This window comes from Pteropus alecto, unplaced genomic scaffold (assembly GCF_000325575.1).
Source record: "Pteropus alecto unplaced genomic scaffold, ASM32557v1 scaffold395, whole genome shotgun sequence".
Taxonomy (NCBI): domain Eukaryota; kingdom Metazoa; phylum Chordata; class Mammalia; order Chiroptera; family Pteropodidae; genus Pteropus; species Pteropus alecto.
The window spans coordinates 947,384-961,650 of record NW_006438643.1 but is presented as its reverse complement, the minus strand read 5'-3'; the positions used below and the strand labels follow the sequence as shown (position 1 = coordinate 961,650).

The 14,267-nt window shown below is 38.0% G+C and overlaps 2 protein-coding genes across 2 annotated transcripts; both read right to left on the bottom strand.

Annotated features, from left to right (window-relative positions):
- Window positions 1–1,534: 1,534 nt before the first annotated feature.
- Window positions 1,535–2,599, bottom strand: LOC102894499 (olfactory receptor 52H1). Its single transcript, XM_006915682.1, has one exon. The coding sequence runs from the start codon at window positions 2,561–2,563 to the stop codon at window positions 1,616–1,618; it is 948 nt and encodes a 315-aa protein (XP_006915744.1). The 5' UTR covers window positions 2,564–2,599; the 3' UTR covers window positions 1,535–1,615.
- Window positions 2,600–10,943: 8,344 nt separating this feature from the next.
- LOC102894254 (olfactory receptor 52H1) lies at window positions 10,944–11,891 on the bottom strand. Its single transcript, XM_006915681.1, has one exon. It carries the CDS (start codon window positions 11,889–11,891, stop codon window positions 10,944–10,946), a length of 948 nt encoding a protein of 315 aa, XP_006915743.1.
- Window positions 11,892–14,267: the final 2,376 nt, after the last annotated feature.

Sequence of the window (14,267 nt, the reverse complement as noted above, 5' to 3'; positions counted from 1 at the left end):
AAGAGTATCCCTCACCCAGGGGGCTAACAGACTCTACCATGGCTCCACATCGATGGCCTCTTCGCTATGTGCCTTGGAAAAGTCATTTTCACTCTGGCCTTCAGTTTCCCCTTCCAAGAATGAGGTTTGGGTGATTTCAGTCCCACAGGATCTGGCCCTGCTCCTCCTCATCCTTCACTTCCTATCCCTACCTCGCTTTGCTCCAGCCACACCAGCCTCTTTTCTGTCCTCAATTCATGTCATGCTGTTTCCAGCCCAGGAGCATTATGTTCTCTGTCCTCTCTGCCACTGTCCTCTTCTTCCAGTTTTAGTCCATCATTTTATTCAGCTTTATATTTCTATTGGTTATATTCCTACTTGAAAGCAATGAATGTGTTTGTGTTCTTGCTTCTTATTTGTGATTCCATTAATGTTGTCCCTTAGGTTTTAGCTCTACTCACTTGTCCATCCCATTTGTCCCCTGGAATATAAGCTCCGTAGAAGCAGGGTAGAGCTGTCTTCATATTATTAACCTTCATTTTCTGAATGCTTAGAATATTTAGAATAGAGTATATACTCAGTAAATAATTTCCAAGTAAATGGATAATTTTCAAAAAAATTTGTTGAAAGAACTACAGATCTTTCTTCAATCACAACATATAATATTTTCTCAATTCTAATGCTTATGACATTTGGATGCATCTTATCACAGATGTATCACTTTATTGTAGTGTTCCCTTCCTCATCCCTCTCTTCACTGCAGAAATGTCTTCTAATTGATTTTCTCTTGCAATCAAGGAAATATACTCTGTAGATAAGAGCTGTGGTGTAAAATTTTAACTGTAGTGCCCAAATGAACTAGCTTGAGATCTCATCTGTGTTTGATGAGAGTTCCAGCCCTTTTCCCAGATCTCCAACTATTTTCAGGGATCATGTTTTCCTGGGCTCTATCTCTGCAGCTCACTTCCTCAAAGCCTCTTGGAGCCTGGAAGCTACGCTCCTTTTTTTCAGCACAGGTGCTAACAACCCTGGCATTAATAAATATACTACTTCAGTCATTCCCATTTCAGCACTGCTGATAGAATTTGTTGCTTATAGTAGACTTGTACTAACTTGCACTATTTTGCTGCAGGATTGAGAGGGGGGGTAGTGGGACATTTAAAGGGAATTGCAGTGAAGCATAACATGAACAATAATTACAATCAAATATTATTATAGGGTCCTAAATCAATCTACGAATACCCTAAATAAGAAATTTCTCATTGATGTTCTCACTTTTAGTCTTTCTTCATCAGGGTCTGTCTCACTTAATACCTTTTTTCTTTCTCCATATCTGCAAATCTCAATTTTCAAATTTTTATTGCCTCTTCTATTTAAAGTAATCCTCCAGCTCTCTGTTTTCACCTCCTTTTTCCTGATCATATCCTGTAGAACTTTATATTACACAAGCAATCAGGTCATCAAAGAACGTTTTATTCATAGAACCATCTCTTTCATATAGATGATGCCATTTTCCTGGTACGCAAAAGCACCTGCAGGCTGTTTCTACTTAAATATCGTTTGCTTTTTTTTTTATCCTTGCTACATTGATATATGCTATAAACCTATTCTACCTTTTTCATTACACAGTGGAACATCATTCTATACCCTTGGTAAAAAACAAAAGTATAACCTTATCTCTGATCTGTTTAGTTTTCACTCCATAGACGATGGGGTTGAGTGTAGGTGGGATAACTATATAGAGGTTGGCGAACATGATGTGGAAAGTGCGGGAGACATTGTGCCCAAAGCGATGGGCAAGGATAGAGAAAAAGGCAGGTGTATAAAACATGAGGATGACACAGATATGGGAACCACAGGTACCAAGTGTCTTCTGGCGGGCATCTCGGGAGGGGAGGCGAAAAACATCACGGAGAATGAGAGTGTAAGAAACGGCAATGAGAATCACATCTGAGATGACGGTCATGATAGGAACACAAAAGCCATACCAGATGTTGATGGAGATATCAGCACAGGCGAGCCGGGCAACACCTATATGCTCACAGTATGTGTGTGGTATGATGCGTGTCCTGCAGAAAGGCAGGCGTGTGAGCAAAAATACATCTGGCAGGATAATGCAAAAGCTTCGAAAGGAGATGCCCACTACAATCTTGATGATGAGTTTGGGGGTCAAGATAGTAGTGTATCTCAAGGGAGAACAAATGGCCACATAGCGATCAAATGCCATAACCATCAGGATGGCTGAATCCAGGACAAAGCTATAGTGGAGGAAGAACATTTGTGTAAGGCACCCTGGAAATGTGATTTCTCGAGCCCCAAGCCAAAAGATACTGAGTGTTTTAGGAACACCAGCTGTGGACAAGATGAGGTCAGTCATGGCCAGCATGGAGAGAAAGAAGAACATGGGTTTGTGAAGGCTACGCTCCACCGCGATGAGGTAGAGAAGGGTGCAGTTTCCCATCAGGGCTACAATGTAGATGATAAAGAAGGGAATCCCAATCCACACATGGGATTTCTCCAGGCCTGGGATCCCCACCAGAATAAAGGGTCCTGGGTCATAACTGCTCAGGTTGAAAATGACCATGGCACACCAGGATGGCACAAGTCCCAGGTCCTGAAGACAGAGTGTGGTAAAGGACAGTTAGAATCATTTGAATCACTCTCACTTCCAACCACTCATCATTATTGACTCCTAAAGATAAGGTGGCCATATAATTTGTTATCCAAAGTAGGAAATTTTGAAGAAGAAAAAAAGGTTGGTTTTATAACAATGGCAGGTAACATGCATAAACCAGGATTGTCTCAGATGCATTAGGATGTGCAGTCATTCTACATAAAGAGAATATCTTTTTCCTTCCGGCCACCTCTGCTAATTTAAAACTTTTCTCAAGCAACCTTCCAGATATGCAACAATTATTCTTTTCATTATACAGTAGACCCCTAAGACAAGTTAACAAATTACAGAATATGCTTTTCCATGGGTTGATGGATTATAGTTTACATGACTATATGGATATTATGGGTCAAGATCTGCTCGTTCTATCATTGTGGAATATCAATCTGTCTCAGGGCAATTACTCATTCTTTTCAAGGCTACATGGTGACTATGGCTCTTAGATCTGTGAAGTCAACACTTTAGTGCCATCTAAAACCCTAGGTCAGCTCAACAAACACTAGCTGAGCTCCTATGCTATGCTAGGTAACATGCATAACTCAATCTTAAATTTAAAAAGTTCCCTATAGCTGAGGCTCAGGAGCACTTGTTCCTCCAAAAAAAAATCATTTTCCTGAACTTTAATCATTATATAGCTGTATAATATCCTAATACTTTGGACTTAAGGACACTATTAATTATGATTTCTTTCCAAAAGAAGGATTGTTTCCTAGTGAATACATATTCTATTAAATAGATAATAGACCTCCAGGACACAAACTCTCTTGGATACACACACTCTTAAAATTTATAATCTCAAACATAATCTGGTTTATATTCACATTCTTTCATACATTCTTCCACCATATGTTCACCCTCACAAAATCTTATGCAAACATAAACTCCTTCTCTCTCACTCACTCTTCCTCACATGCGCATGTACACAGATGTACACACCACACACACATGCACATACACCAGGGAAAATAGTAAAAACTATTCTATGATCTTGGATTTTGGATTTTGGCGCTATCATTTGCTTTGTCAATTCCCAACACCTTTACTCGGGGGATTGCTCTTTTAAAGATTCCTCACATGTGTATGTATATTCTTCCTTCTTCAGTAATGTGTTTACATAGAAAGTTTTGTATAATCTACAGAAAACCAACAATACAGCAAAACCAGGGACTCCCAAGATCTGAACTGAGAGAGAAAGTTTGTCATGGCCATACATCTCAGGTTCCAAACATGATAAGGCCATAACTCACATTCAACCTTATCTCTACCCCCACTGTTTTTATCTCATTCTTAGGCCCAGCTCATCATACCTTTCATCTCCCTGACCAATATTTATTTTCTCCAGTCTTCTGCTTTTGCCAGATGAGAGACAGGATGCTCTCTTCTTTTCTTTCTGACCTTCTCTTATCTTTAAGTAAAGACACTTTTCTTCTAGCAACTCAAATCCTCCTCTACAGTGTCTCCATAATTCAAATGTTCTAGGTTCTGGGAACACAGTCCAGAGTTCAAAGGTCAGACAGTGGGTCACAGTCCAGGCCCCATCTGTTGAGCATCTGTGTTCTCCAACTTAGTCAGCTTCATCTAGGCTTTCTTAGCCATTGGAGACCTAAAACTCACAACAGAGATCTGATTGGGTTTTTCAGACTTCATGTTGAAACCCCTCTTCTGTGCCGCTCACATATTCCAACAATATATGGCATCAGCACTCTGAAACCATGCACTTTGAATCACAGCTGTTCCAGGTTACCTGAGATCATCGTTTATCCACATACATGTGAGGAAGGGTCTTCTCCAGTTTTTAAATTTTCATGCACTCAAACACAGCAGACATTCAGTCATCCAAAAGTATTTACAAACACACACATGAGCACACATAAAGAAGTTAACGCTGAGGCTTGTCATTCTACAATCTGGTAAATCCATGGTATGGGGCAATCTACAAGACGGACAGTCTGGTCTTTTCAACAAGTCAATGACATTAAGAAAGAGGAAGAGGCTTAGATAAGGAAAATGCCTTTCTACATTAAAATAAATTTAAGATAATGGAAAACCAAATGCATTTTTGACTGGATTCTGTTTAAACAAACCAGATATAGAAGATAGTTAATATATAATTGGGACTATTTAAATATGAACTAGGTATTAGATGATATAAAGTAATTAATATTAATTTTATTAAATGTGATTGTAGTATTATGATAGACACACACACAGCAAGTGCCCACATTATCTTAATAAAATATTGGCACAGAGTATGTACTCTGGAGCCAGGAAACTAGGCTCTTTAATCCTGGCTCCATAATTTAGTAGGCTGTGTGAACTTGGGCAAGCTTCCTTGAACTATATGATCCCTGGGTTCCTCATTTTTGAAAAGGGCTTAATAGCTCTAATTTTTGCAGTTATCATTAAAGCAAAAGAAGACACTCGCCAAAACCACCCCTTAGTGCAGTGCCTAGCACATAATAAGCATGTAATAAGTTTTACTTCCTTTATTAGATTATATTTTATATAATCAGTACTATTACTAGCATTTAGACACAGAGTAAAGAAGAGTACAGAAATGTACAGATGCATAAAAACTACCAACAGCACTCCTGGGCACACACATATACCCACAAAATTAATTTCGCTCTTTAGGTTAGGGCTGTGGGTTCTTGTCACATGTCTGACACAGAAATTGCCTGAACACCACTTACAATGGCCATTCTTAACCCACTTGTATAATCTATTCTATTGTTCATCTATTCCAATCTTTTGGGGTCCATTTGATGGAGTGTATGTACAATTTCTGGAGACCATAACGTTGGCTTATAGTTGGGAGTTGCTCAGAAAGAAAGTTATAGTGTTCAGTCCACGACGCCTAGAAAATGAAGCCCAGAGCTTTTCATTCGCTCCCTCTTTCTCTCCAAATCATCCACACCACTTCAAACAGCCAGGACTCACCTAATCTTGAAATAGGGCCAAATAGAGAGAAGAAACCTTGTGCTGACCAACACACAGAAAATCTGCAAGAGAGACAGACACATCAAACAAATAAATCAGTAGAAGGGAGAGGGAAGGACTGACAGACAAATCAATTTCCTGCTCATTTATTTTTTTCTGGCTATTGCTCAATGTGGAGAAGAGGTACATAGTTAGGGCCTGAGGGACGTCATTGTCCTCTTCTCACTCTCAAGGGAAGAGAACAAAGGAGTTTATATTAACTCTGCCCTTGCCGGTGAGTTAACACTGCCTCAGGGTGCATTTTTGTTTTTTGTTTTTGCATTTGTATGTGAGCGGATGTGTCTGTGGGTGTATGGTTGCTATGTGTGTGCATCTATCGCATCATCTAGGTTTCAAGCTCATACTCTCACCAGATGAAAGACTTCGGGCAAGTTTTCTATAAAAAGACAATAAAATATTTCCTACCTCTCAAGGTTATGTAAGGACTGACAAATTAAATATGACAATGCATGCAAAAATGTTTAACACAGTGATAAACTCACAGAGCACCTGCTAAAATGGTTATATGGCTTACTTCAAGATATTCTAATACTGTCTTTTAGAGTGACACCCCAGAATCCGCATTCATCAGCTCTACAGTGGACTTCTGTGCTATTTATTTTTTCCTGGAGTACCACTACATATGTGGATTTGAACATAAAAACTGGAAAGGTAGAAAGTTGGTTGGAACTGTCTGTTAGGGCAGGCATGGAACAAATCTTGCACGCTGTTTTGTTTGAAGAACTACATGAGGACTTTCTTGTTGGACACTGAATGGCTGCCTCTTTGGAACACCTCTGACTAAATATTCACTTTAACTTCAAAACCATCATGTCGCAAACTACATCCATTACCTCCTCAAACAAGCTCTTTCAGTGTTCCTAAACTCAGCAAATGTCACATCACTATACACATGAATTTTTTGTTCTTTTTTTTTTTTTTACCAAATTGCATTTTCTTCCCCTTAAAAATCTCCTGAATCCATTCTCTTCTCTGTATCCATTGCCCAGCTGCCATCATCTCTTGCCTAAATTATTCTAATAGCCTTTAAAAGATCATCTTAGTTCTACTTTTGTCTCTTTCAGTGCATTTTACAGGCTGCAGACAGACTGATTTTTCTAAAGTGTAATTCTGATTATGTTTTTCCTCAGCTAAAATCTCATTTTGTTCTCATCTCAGAGTCTTGGCACTTGCTATTCCCCCTACTTTTATTTATCTTCATCCGGATTTCTGTGTGGTGGTTCCATTTTTTATTATTTGGAACTCAACACAATTTGAAACTTTATTATAAAAATTGTTATTGGTTAAATATATATATATGTATGTATGTACGTATATAAATTGGTAAAATACATTCCTGTGGGAACACTGTTAGATCTGCCTTTGGGTACTATCAGGAGTTCTGAAGGTCTGGATCTCAATTGATACCTAAGAGGCTTTTATCTCTCTTCTCTAATGGCTAGGTCAATTTCCCTGAGTTTGGCAAATCCAGTCTCTCTGTCTACATGTCTGCAAAGATACTAAAAAATAACTCTGAATAGGAGACTCCAAATAGGCTAATTTATTTGCCTTTATCTCACTCATGAATGTATTTCCTTCTGGTTGGACCCAAAGTACCAGTAATTCCATTTTCGTTGGTTATCTTTTTACATCTCACATTGCAAGACTACTGAGGGTGTCAGTCAAATGCACACCAGTGTTTTGTTTGATGTACCATAAGCTGAATTTTCTTAGGCCAATATTTTTATAAGAAAAACAGGTATGTTTAAGTCCTGTTCTTACCTTTGGTGTATTCTGTTCCCTTATGAAGACATCCTTCTTCCTTGAGTGTTAATTGTGTGGAAAAAAAACTTATTTTGGGTAACTTGCATGAGTTTTGTATGAATGTGTAGTCCATACATAAGGTTGTATGAAACTTAGAGCTTAATGTTGCCATAACCTGAACTAATAAAAATAGTTTTCTGGTGAATCAGTAAATGATATTCTCTAGACTAAAATAAGAACATACTCTGGTGCCCCTGCCATCTGTACTTATAATTCACACCCTAAAAATTTGAACTACATTCCCCATCTTTCATCTCCACTTAAACAACAGCAACAAATAAAATATTTTTAAAAAACCAGCAAAAAAACAACTATTATTTTACACACAAATGTTCTGGTTTTATTAGCATGATCTAGGAATGGTGCCTTAAACAGAGCTGGCCTTGCTATCTAGTATTGTCATACAAGAGTACAAATCAACAATTTCAAAACGAAAGTCCCCACAATTCAATTACTGCCATGTATAAAACAATTTGTTTAACTGGAAATCATGTTACTTTTTTAAAAAATGATTAAGTGATTAAGGTGGAAATGTCCTTGTGCCTGTTTTAATATTTTATACAAGTTAGTTTTGGCCACTACCAACGACTCGGACTCCCATTTAGCAATTTCAAACAACCTGAAATCAGAGTTATTCCACAGGGACTCTTTAGCTCACAGAAATGTATTTGATTGATTTGTTTCTAATTGGTGCTGACCCTGCCTTTCCTTCAGGCAGTTGAAGGCTTCCTTTTCCACTCAAAGAGGCTGCCCCTCCTACAGAGGGTTAAGTGTATGTGAAAGGCTGCTGGTTCCAGTGACTCCACCCTGCCACCTCTCAAAACTCTGACAAACCTCATAACAAAAACAATAAATTTATGAATACAATTTGAACTTTGTTGCCACGTTGATTAAAATTTCTATTCTTACCACTGTTCTTAGAATGTTAAACAAACTCCTTTAAATGATTTGTATTTTTTCATCTTCTGCAATCTCACCTTTTGTCATTCCCTCTACCTACACCCACCCACCCCATCAGTGTTCAGTTCCTTTAATGAACCCAGTCTTTTTTCAGCTTTGTGTCTTAACGTGCTAATCCCTCTGCCTTTCTTCTTTTTTTTTTTCCTTTTATTTTTTAAAGTAAATACACCAGAGTTTATTCATCCCTAAGTGTTTACTTTTCTCCCCAGCTTTATTGAGGCATAATCGACAAATAAAATTGTATATTTTTAAATTGATATAGGTATACATTATGACAATCAAGTAATTAATACATCCAATACATCACATAGTTACTATTTTTGGTGGTGAGTACATTTATGATCTACTCTCTTAGCAAATTTCAAGTATATAATACAGTATTATTAGCTACAGACATCGTGCTATACATTAGTAAGACCTCTAAACTTATTCATTGTATAACTAGTAGTGCCCTTTGACCAACATCTCCCCATGATCCCTACCTCCAGCCCAGCCCCTGGCAACAGCCATTCTACTCTTTGTTTCTGTAAGTTTGCCTTTCTTTCTTTTTTTTTTTCCTGATTCCACATAAAAGTAATACCACATAATATTTATCTTTCTCTGTCTGGCTTGTTTCACTTAGCCTGATGCCCTTTATTCATGTTAGCACAAATTGCAGGATTTTATTTTTTCTCATGGCTGAATAACATTGTGGTATATGTACCACAATCTGATTGCCTAAAGTCCACTCTGTACTCTGAATGTTCTAGAATCTTGACTAAACTATACTTAAGGCGATTAGCATTATATTGGCTCCTCACAGAATTTTAGCTTTTATTGAATGGAAATTTAAGGTATTTTACTGTTCTATACTGGAAGAGTCCCATAAATCTGTATATTCTATTAGAATGTGATTAATTGAATTACTTGGCACCTTTTCTCTAAGAGCTTGCTCTCTGAAGATATCTCTGTTCTTCATATCAGGAGTAAAATTACTTATCTAAGGAACTGACTGGCTTGTAACTTATAGGCACTGTGAATTATGTAAATAAATCATAGTTGACTCTCATATAGACTAGAGATAAATTTTTGACCCATGTGTAACAAAAGAATAAGAATTCATGGTAGGTGGAAAGTGTATTAGTCTGTTTCTTGTCTTATTTTTTTAATCTGTTTTTCTTTTTGCCTTTACTTTTGTTTCTACTTATACTTCATAGTATTTTTGGTTAAGGTGCTCAATATACATCTAATAATTGTAGAAACAACATACATGGTCACACAGTAAAATATATACTCAAACTTGAGTCTCTGAGCCCAAAGGACACGTCTTTCTGTGTTGAAAGTTATTATGAAAATATTAATTTGGTGATATATGAATTGAGTGGTAGTATCGGGTTGGGAAAGCAGTGAGAAGTAGACAGACCATGTAGACCTCTGGTGTTTTGATTCAGATGAAAGGTGATGAGTGTGTAAGCCATGTGTTAAGGGATCGCAGTGCTAACACTGGACTGGTAAATCCTAGAAGTTGTTTAGAAAGAAGCAATAGACTTTGAGGACGTATTAAATATAGGATGAAATCAGACAACTGTCATCAGCACCTTGCAAACAGAAAACATAGGTATTCCTCTACCGATTTAGTGACTGAATGACACTATGACCAAGTTAGACATACTAGATTTGAAAAGATCATGAATTATATAAATAGAGATACATTTTCTGGGCATGAAACTACTTCTCTGTTTATATAAAAGAATGAAGAAGAGATTTTTGCATCACCAATACTTCTAATTAATCAAATTTTAAATGTATATCTTACTGTGTACATGCCTTTCCATCTTACTGGCCATAAGAATTTAGCTTCTTCTGTTTATTTCTTCTTAGGGAACTCTACTCACTCATGTCTCATTTGGTTTTCTCAAGATTGATTGAAAAATGAGTTTAGGTTTTCATCATTGTCCTCTATGGTCCAAAATAAAACCCTCACCCTTAATTTAACAATATCATTATTGTTTGTCATTCATTCATTTGATAAACATTGCTTATGCACATAGTACATGCAAGACCTATACTTGATGTTGTCTGGAAATGGATTAGAGTAACCAAACTAATACCTCCAACCTCACAGTCATCACAGTAGAAATTCCTTGTTCTGCTATGATGTATAAACTACTATGGTGTATAAATCTGAAAAAAATAGACGATTTTATTCCTTAGAAACATTTTTATAATGAAAAAAAGATGCTGATCATTTTATTATTTCCAATAAAAATTTGTAAACATCTTAGAGTAATCATAAGAAATTGAAAATTTTTCATTTCCAGAAATTTTTAAAAATTATTATTTCCTAGACTCAGAATTTTTTTTTGCAGCAGCAGCAGTAATGACTGAGTAGACTTCTGTCTAAAATTTCAAAGAAAGCAAAACCATGGTTCTAATTAATAAGGAATTTTTTCATCTGTTATTTCTCTGGTGTCATTGGCTACAGGGTCAGTCTTTACCTTAGTGCATACTAGAAACTTGCCCCTGCATCCCAGACTTTAGACATATGTCACTGGGACCCCTTAGGAAAGAGCAGAAGAATGACTTTGTCCCGGATCTGCTTGGTCTTCACTCCATAGACAATAGGGTTGAGTGCGGGTGGGATGATTACATAGAGGTTAGCAAACATAATGTGAAAGGTCTGAGGAACATTATGCCCAAAGCGATGTGCAAGAATGGAGAAGAATGCTGGTATATAGAACATGAGGATGACACAGACATGGGAACCACAAGTGCCAAGGGCCTTTTTTCTGGCATCTCGGGAGGGGAGGCGAAAAACATCACGGAGGATGAGGGTGTAGGAGACAGCAATTAGGATCACATCTATAATCACTGTCATGATGGGAACACAAAACCCATACCATATATTGATGGAGATATCGTCACAGGCGAGCCGGGCAACACCTATGTGCTCACAGTATGTATGAGGGATGATATGTGTCCTGCAGAAGAGCAGACGATTTACAAGGAAAACACATGGAACAAAAACACAGAAACTTCTGAAGGAAATTCCTACAGCAATTTTGACAATGGTCCTGGGGGTCAGAATAGTGGTGTATCTCAAGGGTGAGCAGATGGCCACGTAGCGGTCAAATGCCATGGTCAGCAATATAGCTGAGTCCAGGACAAAGCTGTAGTGTAGAAAGAATAATTGGGTGAGACAACCAGGAAAACTGATTTTCTGGGGACCAAGCCAGAAGATAGTAAGGGTTTTTGGGACACATGTGGTAGACAATATGAGGTCAGTTATGGCCAACATAGAAAGGAAAAAGAACATAGGTGCATGAAGACTGCGCTCCACTGCAATCAGGTAGAGAAGGATACTATTGCCCACAGTGGCCACAAGATAGATAAAGCTGAAGGGGATGCTGATCCAGACATGGTACTGCTCAAGTCCAGGGATGCCCAAAAGGGTGAAGGCATCTGTGTTGTAGCTACTCAGGTTGTAAACGGCCATTGAGGTCTGATGAGTAGCTTCTGTATCCTGAAAACAAATTGTGTATAATGAACATGAGGAAATTGCATGGTAATTCTTCCTCCACCTCTCCTTAAGGCCAGCTTTCCTCATTCCTATCTGCCAAAAAAGAACCTCCCATTGCTATTAAGAGCAATGCTCATCTTGCTCATCTCCTTAAGATCCCTTAGACCCAACAACCCTGGTAATAATTACTCAATCATTCTAGAATCTTCTTCAAACTACATAAAATGCTATTTCCATTTAATGATTGCATTTTCCCCGGGTCAGGGTAAGTTGTTGCTGTATAGATGTCAGTACAGAGAAAAACAATCTAATCCCATTCAGAGATAGAAAGAAAGTAAAAGTGGGGGCACAATTAGGAAAATAAGGAGATAATTAATAATTACAGACTTCTACTATGTGCCAGGCTCTTATAAAGTATTACCATATTTAGAACAATCATCTAAGACAAGTATTTTTATCTTCCTTATGTTTTTTGGGGTTTTTTTTATGGAAACTAAAACTCTAAGAGATAATCTTTCTTAAAATCTCGTTGTTAGTGACTGGCAAAGCCAAGATCACTAGATTCCACAGCTAATACTCTGATGCTGCTGTCCCACACCAGGTGACTGCCTCAGCACATTGTTAGATTCCAAGGACTGAGAAGAGGCAGAGGATGTAAAGAAGTATATAAGGAAAAATATAACAATGGAACTGTAATTTGACCAGCACACCAACCTTACCCTAGTTGCAATGATTTTCCTGATATTCCTGACACTATAGAGGCTTGGGAATTGCAGGTCAGAATGTTCTCCGGACTATGATGTGTGATTCTTCATCATGGAGGATAAATATGAAAAAGAATATGAAATTCAGCCTCTAGCCCACCCTTAAGATTTAATGAGGAAATTGGTTCACATGCACTTTTCTTCAATATAGAGGTGACATATAGTGGGAGAAATATAGAATTTATATATTTTAAATTCTGAGTCAAGATAAAAGCAAATAAGAAACCTCCATAACAAGAATTAATCATTTTTGAGACTAATATATTCCACAAATCTGAAGCTTTTTATATGAAATTATTTCTATAATCCTCTTAATAACTCTTTAAGATAAGTAAGAATGTTATTTGTATTTCTGATGTAGAAGCTGAGGCAGAGAGAAGTTAAATAAGTTGCCAAAGGCCACACAGTGAAGAAATGGTAGAGCTGGGAATCAAACTCAAAAAGTCTTTTCCTAGACTCCTGTGCAGATAACCAAAATTCTCTATAGAATACCTGACACATGGTACGTACATGATATCTGGATAGCAAGAGATATAAAATTAAGTCACATAGGGATTGGAGAGAAAACATGGTGGAGTGAGAGACGTCCTCAGATCTCTTCCCTTGAAAAACAATAAGCTAAACATCTAAAACTGAACAAAAAACACCCAAACTGCACACCAGCACATCTGAGCATGGGATCTGCACAAAAGAGCTACCACAGGTCAGAACCCCGGGTGTCAACAGTGGACTGGGGCAAATAAAGAAGTTGCCTCTCGCAGCCACCAGAGCTCCTTGCAGGAGGAGAGGGAGGGGTGAAGGTGAGGGGACTTCCCTGGTCAGGCTGCCTGGAAGTGCAGGAACTTCTAACAGCCAGCAGTAGGGCCCAGACATCAATGCAGAAAGCAGAGAAGCGGGACGGGATTGCAGAGAAACAACAGTTGATTTTTACTGGCCTCAGTTGCAAAACAGAGGCTGAGACAAGCTCCCAATTCCCAACCCAGAGGGTCCCTCATCCCGTACCCTCTGAGACCCATCACCACAGAGCCCCAGGAGAATCTGAGCAAACTCTACCAAAACTGTTAACACTGACAGGTACTGAAACTGAGAGTAGCAAGTGTGATTAAATATCCACAAGAAAGTAAAAAAGACATTTAGGCTTTATATAAAACAGAGATCCGAGAGGCTTAGACACCACCAACTGGGAACCGAAAGAAATGTGCCTTCTTTGCAGCAGACTAAAGAGAGACCTTTAAATAATAAATCTTTCTGGAAAAACAACAAAATATATTTCCATTAATGCCCAGGGAGAGAAATAGTCCATTAAACACCATGAACAACCAAGGTGACAAGGCATCTCAGAAAGAGAAAAATCTCCAGAAAATACGCTTACAGACATAGAAATATGCGACTTTAATGACAGAGAATTCAGGATGGTACTTCTGAAAAAACTCAATGAGATCCAACACAACTCAAATCGACAATTTCAGGAATTGAAAAAACAACTAGATGAGCGGAGCAAGGAGATTGAAACCCTCCAAAGGAACCAAATAGAATTTTTGGAGATGAAGAGCACACAGTAAGAGTTGAAAACTGAAATAGCAAACTT